Here is a 24,036-nt window from a genome sequence, read left to right on the forward strand (position 1 = left end):
AACATGAGTCAAAGTAAATTTGTGCAAGTTAGGATGCCGCCAGAAAGGTTTTTAAGGTAAGCTTACATTTATAGTGTACCGGTTATAGACAGGACAGAAGTGTGTTGGAATAGTTCAATCTAGAAATTACAAAGGTACAAACAAAGGTTTTAGCAGATGAGTAGAGAAAATGGAAAAAGAAAAGATTTTATAAAAGAATACCAATACTAAGATTTAAAAGGGAGGCAATTCAGTCAAAAATGGTCATAGATTTGCTAACCCAAAGTTGAGCTTTGATAAGTTCAACAGATAATTGTATAGATTAAGGAAAAAGAGGTCAATGCAGTGTGTAGGGACTTTCAGAAGAATCAATAAAAAAAAGTGTCAAGAGGTATGTTTGAAAAATTCAGGCATACAGTAAAGGATACATAGCAGAGTTCTGAGAAAATCTTAAGTTTGGTTAGGCATGGATAAGTGTTTTCAGTCTGGGAATGATTGAAATGGTGTATGTACATACTAGATAGGAAATAACATCTTGAAATATAAGCACAAGTATCTTGCAAATGTGGAGTAATGTATATCAGCCTAAAGTCCTCCTCGTACAATAGTAGGCTGATGCAATTTAATGGGGATAAATGTGCAGCTTTGGGATGTATAAGGAGGCAAGGAGAAAATAAAGCAAAAGTTCCCCAGATTCAAATAGGAAACTAGTTATTTGAAGAGACTCAAGTTACTGGGCCATTTTGACTGAAGTAGAGAAGGTTAATTAGCAAGCAATTGGGATTCTTAATATTATGAACAGTCTTGATCGACAAACATTTAGACTTTTTTCTCATCTTCCAATAACTATCAGTATTATGAGGAGTCATTTTATATATGGAAGTTTGCTTGAAAACAGAGTGGTTGAGACAGTGTCTAGACCTTTTAAGGGGCAACTAGACAAACATTTCAAGCAAAGGAAGGTGCAAAATTGTTGACAGAAAGATTAGTTTTGGTTTCACGAGAAGATCTACCTCAAGAATGATGAGTTGAATAGCTTTCTTTTGTATAATTCAGAAATCTGCAATTTGATCCAGTTAGGTTAATGTTTACTGTCTGTCAACACAACCCATACCCAGAGATCCAATTGCACCAATTCCACAGCTTACCTGTACAATTTGCCATGGCATGTCAAGAATGGTACGGGCAGTTCGACGCAAAAAGCTGCTAAGACTGGTTGTGGGACCATCTCGAATAGGTCTACCTGGCGCATCTGCACCATCATCAAGCTTTCTTCTCTTTCTACGTGCCTTTCTTTGCTTTGACTGAAGCTCCCACTTCCTCTTCTGGTATCTCAGCCACACTAACCGTTCATCCTGAATCAAAACAATATGAAAATAATTTAAACCTGTTGCCTTAACTAAGTCTCAGTGCTAAAATGAATGGTCAGCTTTTGTTCTGCTTTCCAAATGTGTAATTATCTCAAAACGCCATTTGATGTTCTAGGCACTACATCAATCTGGATCAAGTTCAAACTATTTTCAAAAAGGAAACAGTTCAAATTTAAAGAATGAAAAACTTAAGTCAGGCTACTGTGAACATCCACGTGATGAGATTTAGTGTATTGCTATCCAGCAGTGCTTAGTTTAATGGACTGTTTAGAAACCATGGAATGTGCCTGCGACAGAGTGCCTTAAGTGAATAAAATACTATTTTAAACGCATAGAGAAAGGAACTCGTACCAGTAACACTGAAAATGTTTAACAGGGAGAAAAACAAAGTTAATGTCACAAGTCACAGTAACTGGTTAGTCAGAACAAAGATGGGAGAAACAAAAGAACAAACAAGCCACTGCTCATTGACATTCAATGGAGTTACCATCATTGAATGCCCACTAACAGCCTGGGGGTTAACATTGACAGAAATTAAACTGGACTCACCATATAAATACTGTGCCTAAAAGGCAGGTCAGAGGCGAGGCATACTGTAGCGAATAACTCACCTCCTGATTCCTCCAAGGCTGTCCCACTTGCTTGGATGAGTGCAGCTCCAACAATACTCAAACATGACACCATTCAGGACAAAGCAGCCCATTTGATTGGCATCGCATTCACATACATCTACCACTGAAACTCATATCTACAAGATGCACTGCAGAAATTCACCGATGATCCTAAGACAGCACTTTCCAAACCCATGACCATTTCCAACTAGAAGGAAGATACATTGTAAAACCATCACCTTCAAGCCACTCACCATCTAGATTTGGATTGCTTCACGATCATGGAGTCAAGATCCTAAAATTCCTTCCTTAGAACATAGAACAATACAGCACAAAACAGGCCCTTCGGCCCACGACGTTGTGCCGAACATTTGTCCTAGCTTAAGCACCTATCCATGTACCTATCCAATTGCCGCTTAAAGCTCACCAATGATTCTGACTCTGCCACTCCCACAGGCAGCGCATTCCATGCCCCCATCACTCTCTGGGTAAAGAACCTACCCTGACATCCCCCCTATACCTTCCACCCTTCACCTTAAATTTATGTCCCCTTGTAACACTCTGTTGTACCCGGGGAAAAAGTCTCTGACTGTCTATTCTATCTATTCCCCTGATCATCTTATAAACCTCTATCAAGTCACCCTTCATCCTTCGCCGTTTTCAATGAGAAAAGGCCTAGCACTCATACGACCTATTCCCCATTCCAGGCAACAGCCTGGTAAATCTCCTCTGCACCCTCTCCAAAGCTTCCACATCTTTCCTAAAACGAGGCGACCAGAACTGCACACAGTACTCCAAATTACCAGCACATGGGTTGTCACAGTTGAGAAAGCACTCACCACCACCTTCTCCAGCGCAACTGAGGACAGGAAATAAAAACTGATCCAGCAGCAAACTTGCATAATGAGTCTAAACCAGAATGTTGGTGTATTAGCATCAACTAGTTTTCACTCCACAGATATTGCCTAAGCTGAGTATTTGTAATAACTTCTGTTTCCATGTCAAATCGCAGCATTTTGTAGTGGTAACACTTGAAATAAGCTTGAAGAGAGAAAAATCAGTGCAATGGCAGCATTTTTCTACCTTACGAGTGTTGAAAAGTTGGCAATGAAAGTATAAAATTAAGGAATCTAATCATAAATTTGAATTTACAGTGTAGTAGAATCCATCCAGGTCATCACAATAGACAAGAAAACAGTCCACCTAATCCTAGGCTACCCACGTAATTCAGAGCATATAGCCTTGCACTAATCTCAAAATAAATGTGTTCAAATTAGAAACAGCAGTGAAAATCACTCAACAGGAGTTAATAACTATACTTTACAAAGAATTTCTCGAAGTGCAATGCCAAATGTCGTTTTGTATGATGCTTCCACATAAAAAGGTCAAAATCACATGACCCCAGATCAGAGTTTAATAGGTTTATCGGAAATCATAAGCTTTTTGAGCATTGCCCTTTCATCAGGTGAAGTCAAATAAACTTGAACTATAACTTGGTTTTGTGTGACTTCTGACCTTGTCCACCCTCATCCAACACCAACATCTCCACTCCATATAAAAGGACAACCTGCAGACCCAAGAAACAGATAGACAAGGATCAAACATATACATGAGGGCTATGGTAAAAATGTGGATTTGAGAGGATATAGGGAATTTACATGTTAAATGACTTAAATGTTTTTTCAAACAGTTGTTCAGCAAAATCCTTTGCTTTCTGACTTAATTATTGCATAATATTGAGTACAATTTCCAAATTCATAAATACTGCAGTAGCCTATGTCCATTCGCAGAAGACATTCAGATCAACATTAGTTATGGAAATGGACAAAGCTGGTCCAGGTTCAAGCTCTAAACTGGGACAAGGCAAATGTAGATAGAATTAGACAGGAGCTTGCAGGGGTCAATTGGAGTAATTTGTTTGCAGGCAAAGGGACCTCTGGCAAATGCTACACCTTTAAAAGTGAGATAGCTAGAGTTCAAGGTCTATATGTTCCTGTAAGGGTGAAGGGCAAGGTTGGCAGGAACAGGGAATATCTTGGATGACAAGTGATATTGAGGTTTTGACCAGAAAAAATGGAGGTGTGTCTAAAGTACAGACAGCTGGGATCAAGGGAATCCCTGAAGGTAAAAAGGAAATACAGGAGTTCACTGAAGAAGGAAATCAAGAGGGTGAAAAGGAGACATGAGATAGCCTTGACTGAATCCAAGGATTAGGGTGAATCCAAAGAGGTACTCAAGGAAAATGAATAACTCGAGAGAGAATAGAACCCCTCAAGGACCATGGCAGACATTTACATGTAGAACCGGAGGAGATGGGTGAGGTTCTCAATGAATATTTCTCCTGTGTTTACCATGGGGAAAGACATGAAGATTTGGGAACTTGGGGAAGTTAGTGGTGATATCTTGGGGGTAGTCCATATTTCAGGAGAGAAGATGCTGGATGTATTAGAAAGTACAAAGGTGGATAAACTCCGTGGTCCTGACAACATATATCCAAGAACCCTCAAGAGGCTGGAAAAGAAATTGCGAGGGAACTGGCTGATATTTGTGCATCACCGTTAGCCACAGGTGAGGTCCCGAAAGACTGGAGGGTAGCGAATGTTGTGCCATTTTTCAAGGGCTGCAAAGAAATGCCTGGGAACTATAGACCGGTAAGCTTAACATCTATGGTGGTTAAGTTACTTGAGAAAGGTTCTGAGGGATAAGACATATATGCATTTGGAGAGACAGGATTTGATTAGAATTAGTCAGCATGGCTTTGAGAGTGGGAGATCATGTCTCATGAAATTGTTAGAGTTCTTTGATGAAGTGACCAAGAAGGTTGAAAAGGGCAGGGTGGTAAACATAACTTATATGGATTTCAGTAAGGCCTTTGGTAAGGTTCCACATGGTAGGCTGCTCTGGAAGGTTCGATCGGATGGAACCTAGGGCGACCTGGCAAATTGGATACAAAATTGGCTTGATGGTAGGAAGCAGAGGGTAATAATGGAAGGATGCTTGTCAGACTGGAGGTCTGTGACTATTGGAATGCCTCAGGAGTTGGTGCTGGGTTTATTACTGCTTGTTATCTATATCAATGATTTGGATGAGAATGTACAAGGCATGATTAGTAAGTTTGCTAATGACGCTAAAATAGGTGGTATCGTGGACAGCGAGGAAGGTTATCAGAAATTGCAGCAAGACCTTGATCATCTGGGGAAGTGGGCTAAGAAGTGGCAAATGTAATTTAATACAGATAAGTATGAGGTCTTGCATTTTGCAAAGTCAAATCAAGGTAGAAGTTTCATGATGAATGGTAGGGTCTTAAAGAGTGTAGTGAAACAGAAGAATCTTGGAGTTCAGGTTCACAGTTCGCTAAGTGGAGTCTCAGGGAGACAAGAGGCAGTGAAGGTGGCTTTTGGCACATTGACCTTCATTAGTTAGGGCATCAAGTACAGAAGTTGGGAAGTTATATTGCAGTTATAGAGGACGTGGGTGAGGCTCCACTTGTTCGGAGTATTGTGTTCAGTTTTGTTTACCTTGCTACAGGAAGGATATTATTAAATTGGAAAGAGTGCAGAAGAAATGTATAAGGATGTTGCCTGAACTCAATGGTCTGTGTTATAGGGAGAGGTTGGACAATCTAGGACTTTTCTCTTTAGAGAGTAGGAGACTCAGAGGCAACCTTTTAGATATATAAGATCATAAGAGGCATGGATAGGTTAAATGCACTCAGTCTTTTTCCCAGGGTTGGGGAATCGAGGACAAGATGGCATCAGTTTAAGGTTAGAGGGGAAAGAATAAAAGGGATACACATATAGAATGAGCTGCCAGCAGAAGTAGTGAGGCAGGGACATTAACAACATTTAAAAGGCATTTGGACAAATACATGGATAGGTCAGGATTAGAAGGATATGGGCCAAGTGCAGGGAAATGGGGTTAGCATTGACAGGCATTTTGGTCAGCATGGATCAATTTGGGCCAAAGGGCCTGTCTCTGTGCTGTAGGATTCTATGACTCTATAACATTCAAGTTTGGGCTGTTAAGTGACAAATAACAGTTAAGCCCCATAAGCGCTAGGTGATAACCATATCAAACAAGAAAGAATTTAATCTCCATTTAACACTTGATGGCATGACCATTGTTGACTTTGCACAATAAACATCCAGGGAGCATACCATTGATCAGAAATTGATTGAACCAGCCATGTAGCGCTACAACAGAGGGAAGGAGGCTGCGAATTTTGAGTAACTCACCTCCTATCTCCTCAAAGTCTGTCCACTACCTACAACCCACAAGTCAGGTTTGTTGGAATACTCTCTACTTGCCTGACTGAATGTATATACAATAACATTCAAGCAGCCTGATATTACTCAGGACAAAGCAGTTTGATGGATTAGCAGCACCCACTACCAACTGAAAACAGTCACACTCCCCATCTCAGATGCACAGTGGCAGCATGTACAAGGTGCACTGCACAAACTCAATCCTCTTTCAAAAGCACCTTCCAAATCAGTGACCATGACTGAGTAGGACAAGGGTAACAGATGTATGATAATAGCATTATCTGCAAGCCACACACCATTTGGACTTTCACTGTCTGCAGGTCAAAATGCCAAAAGTTCTGCCAACAGCACTAAGTGAATCTACACCAGATGGAGTACAGTGGTTCAAGAAGTCAGCTCACTACCACTACAACAAAGCCAATTAGAGATGGGTAACAAAATGCTGGTGTTGCAACCAACATTCACATTCAATGGAAGAACCAAAACGAAAAAGGGATAATGCACAGATATCTATTCTTTTCTTACAAATGCTGTAAGAACAGCAAGAATGAATGGCACTATCTCTTAGTTCTCCTGTCTACGGGAATTTGCTGAGAACTCATAGAATCAAAACAACTTTTTCTCTAATTCCCACCACCGAATTTTGCTAAATTGCAGTTTAACACTAGACAGCAATGCTGCAAGTTTAGTTAGATTTATTTCCCATGTTCAAATCAGTGAAAAGTACAATAAAATTTAGATTTTTTTTAGTACAGTTAGAACTTTTGCCCTCAAGGTCTTGGATTATATAATCAGTGGAAAAGAAAATAAACACAGCAAAAGCCTGTATCAAGGCTAAAAAGCAGATAGGGAAATTGAAAAGAAGGAACAGACGCAATATGCCTATGACTAAAGATGGAATATGATGCACCTATGATTCTTCATAATTCTGATATATTTGACAGTATAATGTCCTGATGAGTTAGAATCATTTTCTGTGCAGATAGGCCAGGAGGAACATCAGACAGCTCTAAACAAATGTGTGAGCAGAATCAACAATTTTAAAAAGTAGGTGATACAAACTATTATTTGTAGATTGCTGCTCAAATACTTAAGTGCATTAAGTTGCACTTAAACTGAAATGAAAATCAAAGCTGATCCCATATTACTAACTGTTTTGGACTACTGAATAGAGTCCAAAAGAGGTACAAACCTATTGTGCTATATATGTTGGCTCTCCTTCAATTAAATAAACATTCTATGCAAGCACCAAGGCTCCTTTTGCAGAAAGGGTCCAATCTGCCTCCCAAAAAATATTAGCTCTCAGCACACTGAGGTCCTAGTCTCTCCTACTAGTGGAAACATCTCGCATCCACGCCTATCAGTATACAGTAAGCTTCAGACTCCCTCTCATCCTTGTAAACTCCATCAAGTACAGACACAGAGTTCTCAACCACTCCTCATATGAGGAACCGTTCCTTCCCAGGATCATTTTTGGTAAATCTCCTCAGGACACCCTCCAAACCCAGCACAACCTTCCTTAGATACAGGGCCTGAAACTGCTCACAGTAATCCAAATGCTACCTGACCAGAGCCTTTTACAGCCCGAGCAGTACATTTTTGCTCTTGTATTCTTGCCCTCTTGAAATAAATGCTAACATTTCATTTGCATTTCTCATTGCCAAATGAACCTGTATGTTAATCTTAAGAGAATTCTGATCTAAGACTCCCAAGTCCCTATTGTGCTTTAGATTTCCAAAGCTTTTCTCCATTTAGAAAATAGTCTGCCTATCAAAGTACATAACCTCACACTTAGCTACACGTATCCTTCTGTCAATTCTTTTCCCACTATGCTTGCCTGATCAAGTCTTCCTGCTTCCTCAAAACTACCTGTTATCGTGGTTCTGTTCGCCGAACTGGAAGTTTTTTATGCAAACGTTTCGTCCCCTGTCTAGGTGACATCCTCAGTGCTTGGGAGCCTCCTGTGAAGCGCTTCTGTGGTGTTTCCTCCGGCATTTATAGTGGCCTGTCCATGCCGCTTCCGGTTGTCAGTTTCAGCTAACCGCTGTAGTGGCCGGTATATTGGGTCCAGGTCTATGTGTTTGTTGATGGAGTTTGTGGATGAGTGCCAAGCTTCTAGGAATTCCCTGGCTGTTCTTTGTTTCGCTTGCCCTATAATGGTAGTGTTGTCCCAGTCAAATTCATGTTGCTTGTCGTCTGCGTGTGTGGCTACTAGGGATAGCTGGTCGTGTCGTTTTGTGGCTAGTTGATGTTCATGGATGCGGATCGTTAGCTGTCTTCCTGTTTGTCCTATATAGTGTTTTGTGCAGTCCTTGCATGGGATTTTGTACACTACGTTAGTTTTGCTCATACTGGGTATCGGGTCCTTCGTTTTGGTGAGTTGTTGTCTGAGAGTGGCTGTTGGTTTGTCTGTTGTTATAAGTCCTAGTGGTCGCAGTAGTCTGGCTGTCATTTCAGAGATGTTCTTGATGTATGGTAGTGTGGCTAGTCCTTTGGCTTGTTGACAACAGAACGAGGACATGCCACAACCCAAAGGACTAGCCACACTACCATACATCAAGAACATCTCTTTTAATATCAGTCCTTTAATATCAGCTGGTAGCCTTTATTTTACTGCCTACTAACATTTCTATTCTGTGTTTCTGACTAATAAAATTGAAACGATAGTAAAAGCAAGTCCACTTAATTTCAGCATTCCAGTTACAGGTTACCTTTGTCTTTCCCAATGGTGGTGGAGGACCCAGTATCTCTCTCCAAGATTGGGTTAATTCTAGGTCTTGAGATTGTTCCTGGCTCTCATCATTCATACCACGCCTTCGCTTTGTACTGATCGGGATAACTGGCTGTGCTCTGCGCTTGGGAACACCAAAATCTTCTAAATCACTAATTTGCGATTGTTGGTCTTTCACCAGATGCTGGTTACATGTCACCTGAAACATATGGATGATATTTAGAACAGAATTTGAACTGGTTCCAGCTCACCTTGCTCTTAACCTCAAGAGAATCCTTTGAATCTGAAATAAACTGATCCAGGTTGAAGTTATTTAATACCATGTTTTAGTAAAATAAAAGCTACTTGAAAAATAAGTAGTTTATCGATGAAAAGAAAAACAAGGAATCGTAAATAAGCAAAGTGCCAAAAATACATAACTGAACTGCCACTACTGAAACACAGAGGGTAGTAACTGGGGAAGCTATTTACCAAACACCAACTAAATTCACTTCACTTTGGAGAATACATACCTGCCTGACTCCAGTGTTAGTGAATAGTTCACTAATTTTTTTTTGTTTGTAAACATCATTCTTTTCCAAAAGTTTCTTGTGAAGCCAGTCAGGGTGTCGGACTCGTGGGACTGGATTCTTTACCTGGAAGAGAATGATTCCCATTTAACTAAACATGGGACAAAGACAAGATCAGATATTCCAAGATGCTTTCTGTAGTTACGCAAAGTTGTATGGTGGGTTGTACAGCTCGGCCACTAGACATGTACTAGCATTTGCAAATCCAGCAATTAAACATAGCAAATTTAGCAGCTTTCACTGGATGTTATAATTAAACAGACTAATCCACAATGGTCAGCAGAATACTCTTAACTAGTAATTTAATATATGATGCTAAAAGTAGTATCAACTGGGTTATTAATTGCCACAAAGGAAAATGGACACCATTATAATGTAACTACATTTCATTTAATTTTACCTAGTACCATTGCACCCACAACTGAATGAGGTGCCATTGAAAGATCCAGTAATGAAAAAAAAACCTTTTTCCTAACAGAAATAAGTATTTTGCTTGGGCAGTAAAACAACATGGGCAGCAATCTGCAAAATACTTCATTGCTGTTTTTCTGATCAAAATAATAATGTTGGGGAATGGAACAATATATTTTGTCCACTATGTGCAAGCATTGACCACTGCGCAGTCAGGTACAGCAGAACTGCTTCCAAAATGCACTTAATTTCATCAACACACCTCAGCCGGATTTGTATTATTTCTAGATATTTTAGCACAGTGGACACTTTGTGGACTGAGTGAATAAGTATATTAATGCATCAAAATAAGGAAAATTTGGCACTCAGATAACTGCCCATCCTTTTTTTTTGAGTTGAGGCAGCTCAGACAACTCAATAAGATTGTATAAATAATACAGCACATTTCTATTATTAATTTTGACTAGAATAGAATCCAGGTTTGAAAAAGTGAATCAAGTGTATCCAAAATTATTACTGTAATATTTTATTCTGGTTATTAAATATTCACTATCAGCTATACAAGACTGAACCTGCTGTGGATGCTGACTCACCTTAGTTTACAGAAAAAAACATAACTAGTTGGCCTCAATTTAACACATTTCCATTAACAACCAGTCTAAGTCTGGCATCTACATGTTTCATACTTCACCATTTACAGCAGTGTTATCCAAATACATAGCTGCAAACGAACTTGTCTCCCTCTCTCTGCCATCAGTTTTAATCACTGCTGGCTTTAAACACACTTTTTTAATTATTAGAAATGCAGAATTAAATGATTTGTAAATGAAACTTTAGAATTAAGTGGAATTAAGTATTAACCTGCTGAAGGGCTGCTGGGATAGTGATAATCTTCTGGATGGCACTGCCAAGTCGCTCAATGTAATAATCCCAGTCCAGAATCTAGAAGGAACAGAAGTGTGTTATAAATGGAGGTGATCTCCACAGCCAAATTGGAATGGGTGAATAATTCTATTAATTTATATCCTATTCTTTTGTCCAGAATTTGTGGAGAAACAGTTGATACTTCCACTTTGTCTGCCACCTTCATTGTAAACGATTCCAGGTTTCCATTATTTCTACAGCTCTTTAATATCTTTACTTCAAGTATACATTAGCTAACCAAAAACGTTGAAAAGGCCATCTAGAAATCTCTGGAACAGTACTTAGCAATATTCATTCCCTGTAAGGAAACTGTTTCATTTGTTCTGGATTCTACAGAGAGAGAAGCAATTACTCCCTTGCCAATTCTTCAAGAGTTTAAACTGAGATCTTTCTTTAAGCATCTCATCTTCATCAGAGTCAACCTCTTCCTCATAATGGACAAATCCCTTCATTTCAGGTCAATTCTGGCACTGTCGCTGCACATATATCAAGATTAGTATATTCAGACCAGAGCACAGCAGTTAAATACAAATCAACAGATAAACTGCATAACTGCAGCAAAACAGTCATTGCTTTTATATTCCATATGTAACGCCAAGCCTCAGTAACATGTATACCCTTTTGTTTACTTTTGATGTTTGCAAGTTTGCTTTCAATGGTATATGTGCACTTGAACCCCAATGACACTCTCTCATTTCGACTGTATTCTAATCACAGTGAATTCTCACACTTTGATAGATTAAACTATCTTTAATCTACTCCTTTTTCAATTTCTGTTTCCTTGTTAACAATTAATCACACTCCCTAGCTGGTTATCCATCATGTGTAAATCTGGATATGCCTAAACTTTAAATACTGAGATCAGCGTGCTTAAATGTAACCTGGTCAAATAATCATATGGCAGTTAGGGAACACTTGGAGTAAAAGCTCAAAATTTCAAGCACCAAGTAATTATTAAAATGGGTGTGATATGGAAGAAAGTTGTCTTCAGTAAAAAACAACTTACTAATCGAATATCCAGGTCCTGTAATGAGGGATTCTTCAACCACTTCTTCAGATAGTACTTTTTAACACTTGGTTCCGCCTGGAAAATGGCCAGTGGAATTGCTCTGAAAGAGAATAAAATTTGAATTTGTATTGTGCCTTGCATATATTTATAAACTGTCTTACAGCCAATGAATTACTGCCCATTAATTCCACAGGATGTATTAATTTTATTTTGAGTGATGTTAATTGTGGAAAAATGCTAGCCAAGACATAGTCTTTAAATTGTTATGATATACTGCGTCTGGACATGCCTGCATTTAATATGCTATCTGAAAGATGATATCTCTGAAAAGGAAGCACTTCTGTGTCAGTTTCAGTCTAGATAATGTTAAAATCTACAGTTTACTTAAAAATCCATCACTTTCAACTTAGACAGTCAGTGACGCCAATTGCATGGCTTCAATTCATGCAGTGGCTGAGGTTACCATGAAGGCCTCACCTTCTAAACTTCTACCCTTCTCCAAAGCCTGGTGATATGCAAGTTAAGCAAACACCAGTTGTGTTCCTCTAATGGGAGAGCAACTCAATGGCCACCTTACCTTTACTAGCTAAGTCAAGCTGAAACTTGCATTCATGGGTACACTAATTTGAGCTTCGGTGTTTAGTTTTCTCTGGCAAAACTCAAAATCATGGATAAATTGTGACAAATCACATTCCTACCACAACTGACATATGACTTATTTTAATGATATTATGAAACTCCAAACTTTCTTTCTATTTATTACTGTAGGTATTTTCTCCAATTTGAGTCAATTTTTTTTTTTTACTTATATGGTCTTGTGGTTTATTCCAGATACAAATAATTACTGCAGGGTGCCAAGGGTACAAAATTTAAGATTATCTAATTTAGGAAGGGACATTATATGTTGGCCAGGATTTTCTTTCTCTTACCTTTCAGTGACTGGGGCACCCTCGGGTTTCTTGGAGATGACAAAACGGCAACTCAGCCCTGCATCCTTCACCATTTGATCCCCAAGAAATTCAGCAAGCCTTTTGGCAGTACTTATTGAGGTAGACTTCTGTTCTCCATAATCCTCTAATTTACGTGACATTGATCTATTCTCAGAGATCAATTCAAATAGCTCGGAGTCAGGCATATTAGCTGCCTATAAATCAAGGAGAGAAGTCTGCTTATTTTCAGGTTAACAGGTTGCAATTAATGGGCAATGCCAAAGATCAGAGCTTGGACTCAAAGAAATTACTCTCTAAATTAACGACTGAGTTGAGAGGACAGAGAAAAATAATTGATTATGTAATGACAGGTGGAAAGACAATCTGTGAAGAGGAAGCAATAACAATTGCAAAAGGTACAGAGAAGGATTAAGCAAGTGGCAAAAATGGAATTTTAGTGGAGAACTGCAAAATTATCAACGTTGGTAGGAAGGAAAGATTGGGAAATTTTTGGCTTTGAGAGGGACCTGGTGTCATTATACACAATGTTGTCCTGCAAGGACAGCAAGGAACCAAGACAGCAAATGGTATGCTCCCCTTTATTACTAAGGTTGGAGTGAAAACGTAATGAAGTCGTGGTGAGAGCACACCAGGATCACAGTGTACTGTTGATCTGTTTATCAAAGGAGGGATAAGCTTGCTTAGGACAGTTTACATTGCCTCGTAATTTTCACTAGCCCAATTCCTGGGATGACACAGGCCTTGTCTAATCAATCTGAACAGCAAAGGATGTTCGTTCAGATTATACTCTGTTAGAGAATCAAAAATCTAACAAGGGTTAATTGGTATTTTGTAGGAAGCCCAAAACTGAAGCAGTTGATTAGCCATGACCGAACTATTCGGTGGAATCAGTTGAAAGGAAGGAATGTCCTAGTTCTGTTTCTGTTTTTTGTTATGAGATTGCTTACGTTTACAGTTCAAACAGATCAAACTAGTTGAGGCTTAAGAAGAAATTCAGTCTTTTACCAAAGGGCTGCAAACCAGCATTTTTTCAGCTTTAAGTCTGGAAAAAAGGTTGTAATCATAGCTAACTTTTTGGGAATATTATTTCAACTCTGAACAGTTTAGTTAACCAAAAATAATTTATAAAGCATTAATAACGAATTGCATGGAGAAGAACTGAGTGAACTCTTTGAAGGCATTAAACAGCCTTCAATTAATTTAACAGAAACTTTCACCAAACCTCTTTTAATTCTATTTACCTGCAATCATGGTTCAAGTGCTTAACATATACTAAATGTACTACTCTGTACAGAGTTAACAGTTCTCTGTATGAGAACTTAAAAATAGAGATGCGAACTTTTCCAATCCATCCTATTGAATTCCATCACTTCAAATTAGTGATTTTGGTTTATGGTAGTTGTTCTACTGTTTGATGGCAAGTAACAACAGGAAATGAACTTGAATAGCAAAAGCAATCCTCAGCTCAAAACACAGACTGTAGTTCAAATGGGGGACACTAGAGAAATTAGATGTGACTGCATAGCTTCACTATCAGTTCATTTTGTTACTCATACCTTGCTGTATAATACGTCCAACCAGTAATCTGCTACCTTAGCAACAGATGCATACACTTCCTCCAGCGTGGTACCTTTCAGAAAGGCCTCAAAGACAGAAGACTGAAAAATTTTAATGAGCTGCAATTCCCCACGTCGCTTCACTTCAAAGCCTTTTAGTTCAGCCAGAGAGCCATCCTCATTAAATACTGCATATCTGCCAAAAACAAAGTGAACAGTATTTCTCAAAAACACATTGATGGTAGTGGTTACTGAGCACATGAAGTAGACTTCGAACTGTTTGCTGACTGAATGTATCTCCCTCAAGAAATGGATTAAGTCTACAGTCCACATACCCAAACTGACCATCAAACTCATTGTTTAGGTGTATATAACAAACATATAAGATATAAGAGGGCGACCAGTACCTGTGAAACATATTCTAGTAGCAAAGATTAAGTGGAGGTGAAAACTGCTTATGTATTCAGACTTCCACTGCTGAGATTCAAAGATTTGCCAATCTTTTCTGGGTCTTTGGGAGGATGTGCATCGATCATCAGAGGATGAACGAACCATCAACACTAAGGGTTTAATGGGTTTTGAAAAATGCAGGGAGCTATTAATGTGCAAATCAGCCAGAAATTAATGGCAGACAGCACATGAACAGCAATTTTCCACAAGATACTGCACAACTTGTCCTGCCCTTCGCTTCCTCCAAAATAACTCACCTCTCAGTCCCTCAAGTTTCATGGAATTAACTGTATTTGCCCATTCTTTGTCCACTAAATTTGCCACAAAGTTCAGTAATTAACAGTGTAATGAGGTGTCAATTGTTAACAGATGCCAAGCAACCTCTCTGGACTGGATTTAAAAACATCTTACTTTACTTTTTTCTTTCCTCCATTATCCAATCTAGTCTTTAGATTGATCTCTTTCTGAATCAACCTGAGGGTCACCACATCTCAGGCGAGAGTAGAGGTTGAGAAGGAGAATTCCTTATGGACTTCAGACGGTGTGGGCATTGAACTCACATTGCTGGCACCACTCTGCACTGCCAATCAGCCCCATCTAGCCATCTAAGATAAACTAACCCCTGACATTAAATTAGCTCAGTCTAAATCATTTAATTCCAGATGTTCCTTTGATTAAGGACTCTCACTTTACAGTTATTGCCGTGCACTATCAGCAATTTCAAAGGCAAAATAAATCTGAGATGAAGAGCGGGAGAACAGAAAAACAGCGAGCCAATCAAGCACACAGCAAATTGCAGCCCAATAGATATTAAATGTTAGGTATTATACACAATACAGAGTGCCATTCAGGTCAAAGCTGCTCTGAACCACGTCTGGACTGACTAGTTGAATACATATTGTTAAGAAATTCAAAGAAACATGAACCACTTGCAATTAACAGCTCAAATATTTACTTAATCTGAAACACAACCAAACAAATCACTTGATTTAAAAAAAAGATTTTTCAGTACCTGAGTTTAAAGGATGACAAAAATTAACTATTTGATATGGGTAAACCTAAAATTCTTGTATACCTGACTATCCTCACTATCATTTTTATTTTATGATTTTGGTTTCTTTTAGTAGTCTGGTCCTGGGCTGAACTTTCAATTTTCCATAGCCCTTCTCCAATGCACCACCCAGAAAGCTGTAGAAATCTTCAATTGACAGACTTCTTTTCTGTTGAGGATTCTCTTAAAGCAAAATGGACTTCTTGTTTACAATAAAGGAATTCAGATGTACAACCAATGCATAATCTTTCTTCCAGATGAAACTGAAAAGTGTTACATCAATTGCATGATTTTATTTCTAAGCGCATGGTAGACTGATCAGCAAGGTTTGATCACACGGATTACAGGGAGTACTAGCCATTTGGATACAGAACAGGCTCGAAGGTAGGAGACAGAGGGTGGTGGTAGAGGGTTGACTTTCAGACTGGAGGCCTGTGACCCAGAGATGTGTCACAAGGATCTGTGGTGGGTCCACTGCTTTTTGCCATTTATGTCAATGATTTAGATGCGAACATGGGAGGTATAGTTAGTAAGTTTGCAGATGACATCAAAATTGGAGGTGCAATGGACAGAGAAGAAGCTTACCTCAGACAGAAACTTGATTTTATGGGCCAGTGGGCCAAGGAGAGGCATATTGAGATTAATTTAGAAAAATGTGGAGGTGCTGCATTTTGGTAGGGCAAAGCAGGTCTGGACTTAGACACTTAATGGTAAGGTCCCGGGGAGTGTTGCTGAACAAAGAGCCCTTGGAGTGCAGGTTCACAGTTTCTTGAAAGTGGAGCCACAGGTAGATAAGATAGTAAAGGCAGCTTTTGGTATGCTTATTAGTCAGTGCATTGAGTATAGGAGTTGGGAGGTCATGCTGTGGCTGTACAGGACATTGGTTAGACCACTTTTGGAATACTGCGTTTAATTCTGGTCTCCCTATGGGAGGAATGCTGTGAAACTTGAGAGAGTTTAGAAAAGATTTACAAGGATGTTGCCAGTGTTGGAGTGTTTGAGCTACACGGAGGGGCTGAATAAGCTGCAGCTATTTCCCACTAGAGGGCATAATTTTAAAGGAGAAAGATTTAAAAGGGACCTAAGGAGCAACTTTTTCACATAGAGTGGTATGTATATGGAATGAGCTGTCAGAGGAAGTGGTGGAGTAAGCACAGGTTCAAGTCCAACCTGCTGCAGAGGTGCATAATATTTCTGAACAGGTTGATTAGATAATATGCACATGTTTCCTGATATCAGCAGCAGCGGACATTCATTAGTTCTGAATACAATTTTTGCGATGATAAAGTCTTGAGGTGGAATTTTCTCCTCTCTGGAGATGGCAAGGAGCCAAGTTTCTTTTCAGGAAAAACTCTCTCCATTATTTCTTCATCTTGCCACCTCTGCATTTAAATGTTTGGTGAGAATGTCCATGGGTTGCTTGACTTGCCAGTAATAAAAAAAACTTTAAGAGATCAATCAATGTACATTTAAGAGCTTTAAACTCGGCATGCTCTGGCAGGCAAAAAATGTGGCTAGCTTCTCAACTTGTAACCATGCAACCTGCTACGTTTGGGTTGAGGAACAACCTTGGGGGCATAGATTGATGTTTTGGGGTGCCCTCACCTTAGCTTCATAAGAACCTTGCTTATCAGGTTAGATTCCTCCAGAGTAGGTCTCTACTGGCTAAACTTTAGGATCCAGAAGCTGACAATCTGAGTGGCCAGGTTGCCAGGGTCAAAACATCCAAGAGGGAGATGCATCTCCCCAAATCCATAGCCGATTGGCAGGCAATCTGCCAAGTTACCTTAGCCACCATCTAATACACTCACAAGTTGATAGGACTGTTAAGAGGGAATTCGGTGTGTTAGCTTTTATTAGTAGAGGGATCGTGCTGCAGCTGTACAAAAGCCTGGCGCGGCTGCACTTGCAGTACTGCATGTAGTTCTGGCCACTGCATTATAGGAAGGATGTGGAAGTTTTAGAAAGGGTTCAGAGGAGATTTACTAGGATGTTGCTTGGTATGGAGGGAAGGTCTTATGAGGAAAGATTGAGGGACTTGAGGCTGTTTTTGTTCGAGAGAAAGAGGTTAAGAGGTGACCTAATTGAGACATAAGATAATCAGAGGGTTAGGTTCGGTGGACAGTGAGAGCCTTTATCCTACGGTAGTGATGGCGAGCACAAGGGGGCATAACTTCAAATTGAGGCATGATAGATATAGTGCAGGTGTCAGAGGTAGTTAGGGTACGGAATGCACTGCCTGCAACAGTAGTAGACTTGCCAACTTTAAGAGTATTTAAATGGTCATTGGACAGGCATATGGACGAGAATGGAATGGTGTAGGTTAGGTGGGCTTCAGATTAGTTTCACAGGGCGGCACAACATCAAGGGCTAAAGGGTCTGAAATGCGCTGTAATGTTCTATGTTAAGAATCAACCCCACTAACACTAATGCTTCCAGCAGGTGACCTGCTGAGGAATGGCCAACAACTAGTGTGTTAAGTGGTCATGTAATTGGCAGGAAGCTAATTAAGTGCCTTTTCAAGGAAAATATTTAATTGCACCATTCTATCCCTTGTTTGTGTTTTAATTGCATATTTCAATAATTGCTATCTTTTTCTTGTCATTAGCAATTTGTGTACTATATTGCTTGAATACATAATCTATTTGAGTCAAAACAACTTTACATTCAGAAGATTGGATGAGTTGTGACAGAAATCAAAAATAGACAATCTGACTGTCAATTGCATTGAAAATGCAGACCTGTTCAGACCTATAGCTTCCTTTTTACAGCTTCTCTCAGCAGTTAAGACTCAAAAAGGACACATTCTCATCTTAGCACAAGAATACTACAATAAACTACACTCTGCATTATAACTCAATACGGTGTTTTGGAAGAACTCTTGCAGTGCAGTTGGTAGCAAAAGTAACGGTAAAGTCACCAGTCTTACAAAACTGTAGGGGTGCTCTCTCAGACAGAAATGACTGGTGATGGTTTAACTGGAAGGTCACTGAAGAGTTGATGGAGAAGCAAAAAAAAAACAGGCACCAACTTCTCATGTGCCATTATTTCAACAATTCTTAATCCTGCTTTCTTTGGCCAAGGCTACGAAATTTACGAATCTTTACATTTTCCAGATTCAGATCAAAGCAAGCCTAATGATGTGACTGCTTTGTCTTCCCACTTTGCTTTCTAATTTTGGATATCAGCCACAGAAGTCCTAAACATCAAATCCCAAAAGATGATGAGTCATTTATTGACTACTTTACTGGCCTGGAAGACTTGCTGTTCAGTCAGCAACAGAAATCCACTTCTAATCAATGTCAATGACTTGTGAAATAAAAATTCTTTCCCACAGGGAGTAGGATGAGACTTGGAGAACTGCAGTGTCACCTTAGCTGTGAAACACCATGCTCAAGCCATAGAACTCAGAACCAATGAGGTCAGTTAAGGAGATTATCTAGTTTTGCAAAACATAGCAACCTTGGAAAATTGGAATTCTACTTCTGTTACCTTTTTTTGAGCTTCTTTCCTTCCTCTTTGGAAGCTGGCAGAATCATAGCCAGATAAGGACCATCAACCTCAAAGAATATGCTGTTTTCTAAGCGGGTGACATAAGTCAATGATGCAGGGTCCACCAACTCCTGGTACTGCTCATTCGTGAATCGTTCCTAAAGCAGCAAAAAGCAAAATTTAGCTGCAAGCTAATTCTTCCATTCAGCAATGTTACAAATTCAATACACTGAACAGACAGATATGTGTATAGCCAGAAAAAACAGGTAACTGTAAAATTGTGAACACTCTATTTGCTATTCTGGAGAATGCCACTTAAAGGATAGTACTCAAAAACATCATTGCTGAATTTTACATTTCGTTATCAAATTAAACATGATAAGCATACAGCTCTTTACTACACGAATGTAGCTCTTTATGTGTCGTCAAATGAAACCCTAACCACTCACATACAAACAAGCATGAATGGTATAAAATTACATTACAATCCAAAATTCTCTTCCTCCAAAATTCTAGCCGAACACATATATTCCAATCACATTACATTTAAGATTGCTCCCAAAGTGGGTAAATCCTTACCTTCACTAGGATATTAAGCATTGCACCAGGGTAAGAGATTGTAACCTTGGGTTTTTTAGGATTGTTTGACTTGATGACAAAGTTCTCTGGGAAAGAATTAGGAATGACACACCAAATACCATCAGTATCCAGCTCTAAGGGTCGTCTGTTAACAAAAAGAAATCAGTTGAATGCTCTTTCTTCATATTGAAAATGAGCTGATGTCATAAATACTACACTTCAACATAGGATAAAAATCAGACACTCTTTTCCTTGTGTTACAAAAACAGCCACACCTTATCACATTTAATAACAGACTGAGGTCAGGAAAACTTCCTCCCTCAGGCAAGCCCAAATGTTAGTGTACTCCGATTCCAATTCACTTTCATTAATTCCCCTCTTACCCCATTTGAGTGCAAGGTCACTCAGAATCATGGTAGTTCAGAGTGGGATTTGGGAGCTGGCTCCATGCTCTGTCCACAAGTGGGGGAGGGGCCAATAGTAAACCACCAATGACAAAAATATTCAAGAAACCAGCTCAAGGTCAAGTCAGCAAACAACGAGCCAAGGACTTTCCTTCAACCAGAGCACATGACATGATGGCATTTCATATTTATCTTTAATTTCCTAAGTATTTCTACCAGTAGAATCTTAATTTCAAGAAACTGCAATTAACTTTAAAATTACAAATTCTATCAATTCCTGAAGAATCTTGATGTCAGCCATAATCTATTGTCTTTTGTTCTAGAAATAATTAAACTGGAAAGCTCAGATAATATCATTGTATGATTACAGCATAGTAGGAGTCACAGACTAGAAATGTGACTGCCAACTCTCTGCATGAGACACTCAGCTGAACTTGCTCTCCAGCCTTTTTCCATAGTCCTGTTATTGTGGCATAAGGAACAGTGTCCTAGTATACTTTTAAGGAGAGAAATGAGAATTTTATGACGTCTGGGAGCCAGCTTGAACTTTATCAAATGGCCTCTTTCCACATAATTAATGACTATGACTCCAGAAGACATTATAAAACCTAGCTATACCTGAAGTCGAAAAGTCACTGAAGTATTAATTTAGTATTTCAACCATGTCTTCAATCTCCTTGCACAAAATTTCCCTTTCGATTCCAAAATATTCCCCATTCACCTTGCCCCTTTGCTTTGCTTCCTCTTTTTCCAAACTCCTTGTACTTAGAACATAGAACAGTACAGCGCAGAACAGACCCTTCGACCCTCAATGTTGCACCAACCTGTGAACTACACTCCCTACACTATCCCATCATCATCCATGTGCTTATCCAAGGATTGTTTAAATCTCCCTAATGTGGCTGAGTTGACTACATCGGCAGGTAGGGCATTCCACGTCCTTACCACTCTCTGAGTAAAGAACCTGCCTCTGACATCTGTCTTAAATCTATCATCCCTCAATTTGTAGCTATGTCCCCTCGTACAAGCTGACGTCATCATCCTAGGAAAAAGACTTTCACTGTCTACCCTATCTAACCTGAGCAGAATTTTATAGTTCCCTGCAGACAGGTTTGCAGGCTGAGTCACATAAAATTTCCTGAGCGACATTCTCATTGTGCTCATGCTTACCCTAGCCTGTCTACTACTTCAAAGGGCATGGTGAGGCTTAAGTGAGCCCTCTTGCACTTGTCCTAGTTGTGGCCTGCTATGGGCAAAAAGTGACTACTGAAAGGCTACTTCCTGTCAGGCTTTAACTGTGGATGTGGTGGAAGGCATTTAGGACAGGAGACCAACAAATGTCCCTTCCTGCGCCTTGGGTATACCTTCAACAACAGCCTTCTTTCCACAACAGATTCCCATCCCCATCCACCCAACAAGTCTTTCCATCAAAACCTCTGACTCTTCTCTCTATTTTCCTGGACCACAACATCCCACTCTATTGCAGGTCCACATTGACTTATCTGGTAGCAGACTCTGGTCACAGTCCTGGATACCACTGCTACTGGGGCACAGACGGACCAGCCAATCAGAGAGACTAGCACTCTCTGCAACAGGGCATCCCCTCAATTGAGCAACAGAGTTGATGCCTCTAGCCAAACATTAAGTGATTGCAGGGCAACTGGTATCAATGGGAATGTGTTCCTTGTTGACTTCTAGGTTGACAAAGCAGGAAACCCTACCATCCAAAACAAAACCTCACCCCAGAAATATCTAGTACTCAGTCCAGCCTTTTGTGTGCAGGTTTCAGTTATGATGACATAGTGTCCTGACTTGGCTATTTGCACTTTGTCTTCAATCATCTGTCCAAAGGCAGGTCCTTGATGATTCCTTACCAAACTACTACAAAATGCCATGTTTTTTTTAAGTATGGAGAAGGTGAAGAGATAGGACTCAAGCCTCCCTCAGCCAGATTGGAAATCAAACCCTGAGTCTTGGGGTTAACTAGATTTATATACTAACTGTTTAACCAACTGAACTGATCAGCCCTCCTACCTGCATCTCACCAATTTCAGCATCAGGATGGTTCTAAGTAGAAGAGAAGGATTTAAACGTTAATTAACAACCATGAAATTCACTTTTTACAACTCCCTTACCCAATCTGTTCAATCAGTTCTCTGGCCTGTGTGATGATATTGGCTCCAGTGTGACAGACAATCCCAGCCATTTCCATGGAATACCAACGAGCCCTGTGAAGAGCGCAGTACAAAAAAAAAGTTCCCTGGATTATATTCAGGAGCAAGTAGAATTTCAGAACCAGTGAAGTATCCTCCTCAGGTTAATTAGAGCAGTTTTAAAGCTTCTACTGAAGCTACAAAGACCATTTTAAACTGGTGCAGTCTGACCCTAGTGGCTATAAAATACATTACTACATTTATCATAGGTGGGAGCAGAGTCAATTACGTATAAACGTGACAAAACAAGCAAATGTAAACTGTGGGCTAGAGCAATGTACAAGTCTATATAACAAAAGAACAAGCAAATCAGCAGATATTTTGTTGGTCACCCTTCTAATATCAAGGTGTCAGAATATACATTTCTGTGGAGTATATATTCTACCTCAGTTTTTAAGAGAGGATAATTCACCAAAAATATTTTCATTCATCATTTCCCGGTTCAACTAATCACATCAAGTCAAAATTTTAAAAAGCAACAACAAATTTTTATATCACTGCGATTAGTGACAGAAACAACTCTGGAAAATGAGACTGGATTAAAACAAGGCATTTACGTACAGGAGACCAGGAATGATTCAAGGTTTGCACGTCCTGCAGAAAAGCTGGTTGATAAACCTGGTTGAAATTGAGCAGTGACAGTAGGTAGGTGGTACCAATTAATTGCATTTCCTGTAATTTACGTGGATTTCAAGAGAATCCAGGCACTGAAGAGATTAAGGAAGCCTGACCTAAAAATTCAAGTAGACTTCAGCATTAGGCACTTCACAAAGTAGGACTCGAAGAAAAGATTTTTCAAGAATTTAAAACTTACTGGGCAACTTTAAGCAACAGGTTGAAAGTGAGGACTGCACATGCTGGAGATTAGGGTTAAGAGTGTGGTGCTGGAAAACTATAGGAACCTGATGAAGGGCTTTTGCCTGAAACATTGACTCTCCCGCTCCTCGGATGTTGCCTGAGCTGCTGGGCTTTTCCAGCACCACATTCTCAACTCTAAGCAACACACAGCACTGCATTCAACATTATTTAATGTTATGTAGCTTTAGAATATTTTAATGTTATTCTGACTGATATATTTATATTCAGCTCGTGACATATATTCAAGATGCCAATTTCAACTAATTTAAAATACTTGAAGTCTTTTGATTTGTGTTTATTGCCAATATCTACAATAATCCAGCTTGATGCTATCATTCATTGGAACTAATTGACCAAATCAAAAGCAGCATCAGTAATTCATATTTGGTTAATTGTACATTTAGTAATTTAACAGATAAATCTTCCATTTCAGTCAGTTAGTTAATCACATCCAACTTTAAGATCTGGGATGAAACATCTTTCAAAAGTCTTGCTGTAATAGATATGTATCAAGACTCAAGATAATGGAAAGACAGATTTAATTATTTTGTTGAGTTGCCAAAAGGAAAAAGAACAGCAATTAGATTTACTGATAGAAAATAATTCCTTTTAAG

The 24,036-nt window shown here is 39.3% G+C and overlaps 1 protein-coding gene across 2 annotated transcripts in view; it reads right to left on the bottom strand.

The window, feature by feature from the left end:
- Positions 1–24,036, bottom strand: part of pole (polymerase (DNA directed), epsilon) — a 160,005-nt gene that overhangs the window by 76,267 nt on the left and 59,702 nt on the right. For both annotated transcript variants that reach the window (XR_006315365.2, XM_043715574.2), the window contains exons 22-31: positions 22,487–22,579; positions 19,948–20,092; positions 19,369–19,526; positions 14,376–14,571; positions 12,799–13,013; positions 11,867–11,969; positions 10,798–10,878; positions 9,469–9,591; positions 8,937–9,155; positions 1,128–1,334 (exon numbers count right to left, since the gene is read on the bottom strand). Coding sequence is in view for 1 of the 2 variants with exons in the window: in XM_043715574.2 (XP_043571509.2) it covers positions 1,128–1,334; positions 8,937–9,155; positions 9,469–9,591; positions 10,798–10,878; positions 11,867–11,969; positions 12,799–13,013; positions 14,376–14,571; positions 19,369–19,526; positions 19,948–20,092; positions 22,487–22,579 (1,540 nt within the window). In the remaining variant the exon portion in view is untranslated. The remainder of the gene's footprint in view (positions 1–1,127; positions 1,335–8,936; positions 9,156–9,468; positions 9,592–10,797; positions 10,879–11,866; positions 11,970–12,798; positions 13,014–14,375; positions 14,572–19,368; positions 19,527–19,947; positions 20,093–22,486; positions 22,580–24,036) is intronic.

This window comes from Chiloscyllium plagiosum, unplaced genomic scaffold, assembly GCF_037043375.1.
Source record: "Chiloscyllium plagiosum isolate Xiang-an unplaced genomic scaffold, Cpla_swu_hap1 HiC_scaffold_24, whole genome shotgun sequence".
Taxonomy (NCBI): Eukaryota; Metazoa; Chordata; class Chondrichthyes; order Orectolobiformes; family Hemiscylliidae; genus Chiloscyllium; species Chiloscyllium plagiosum.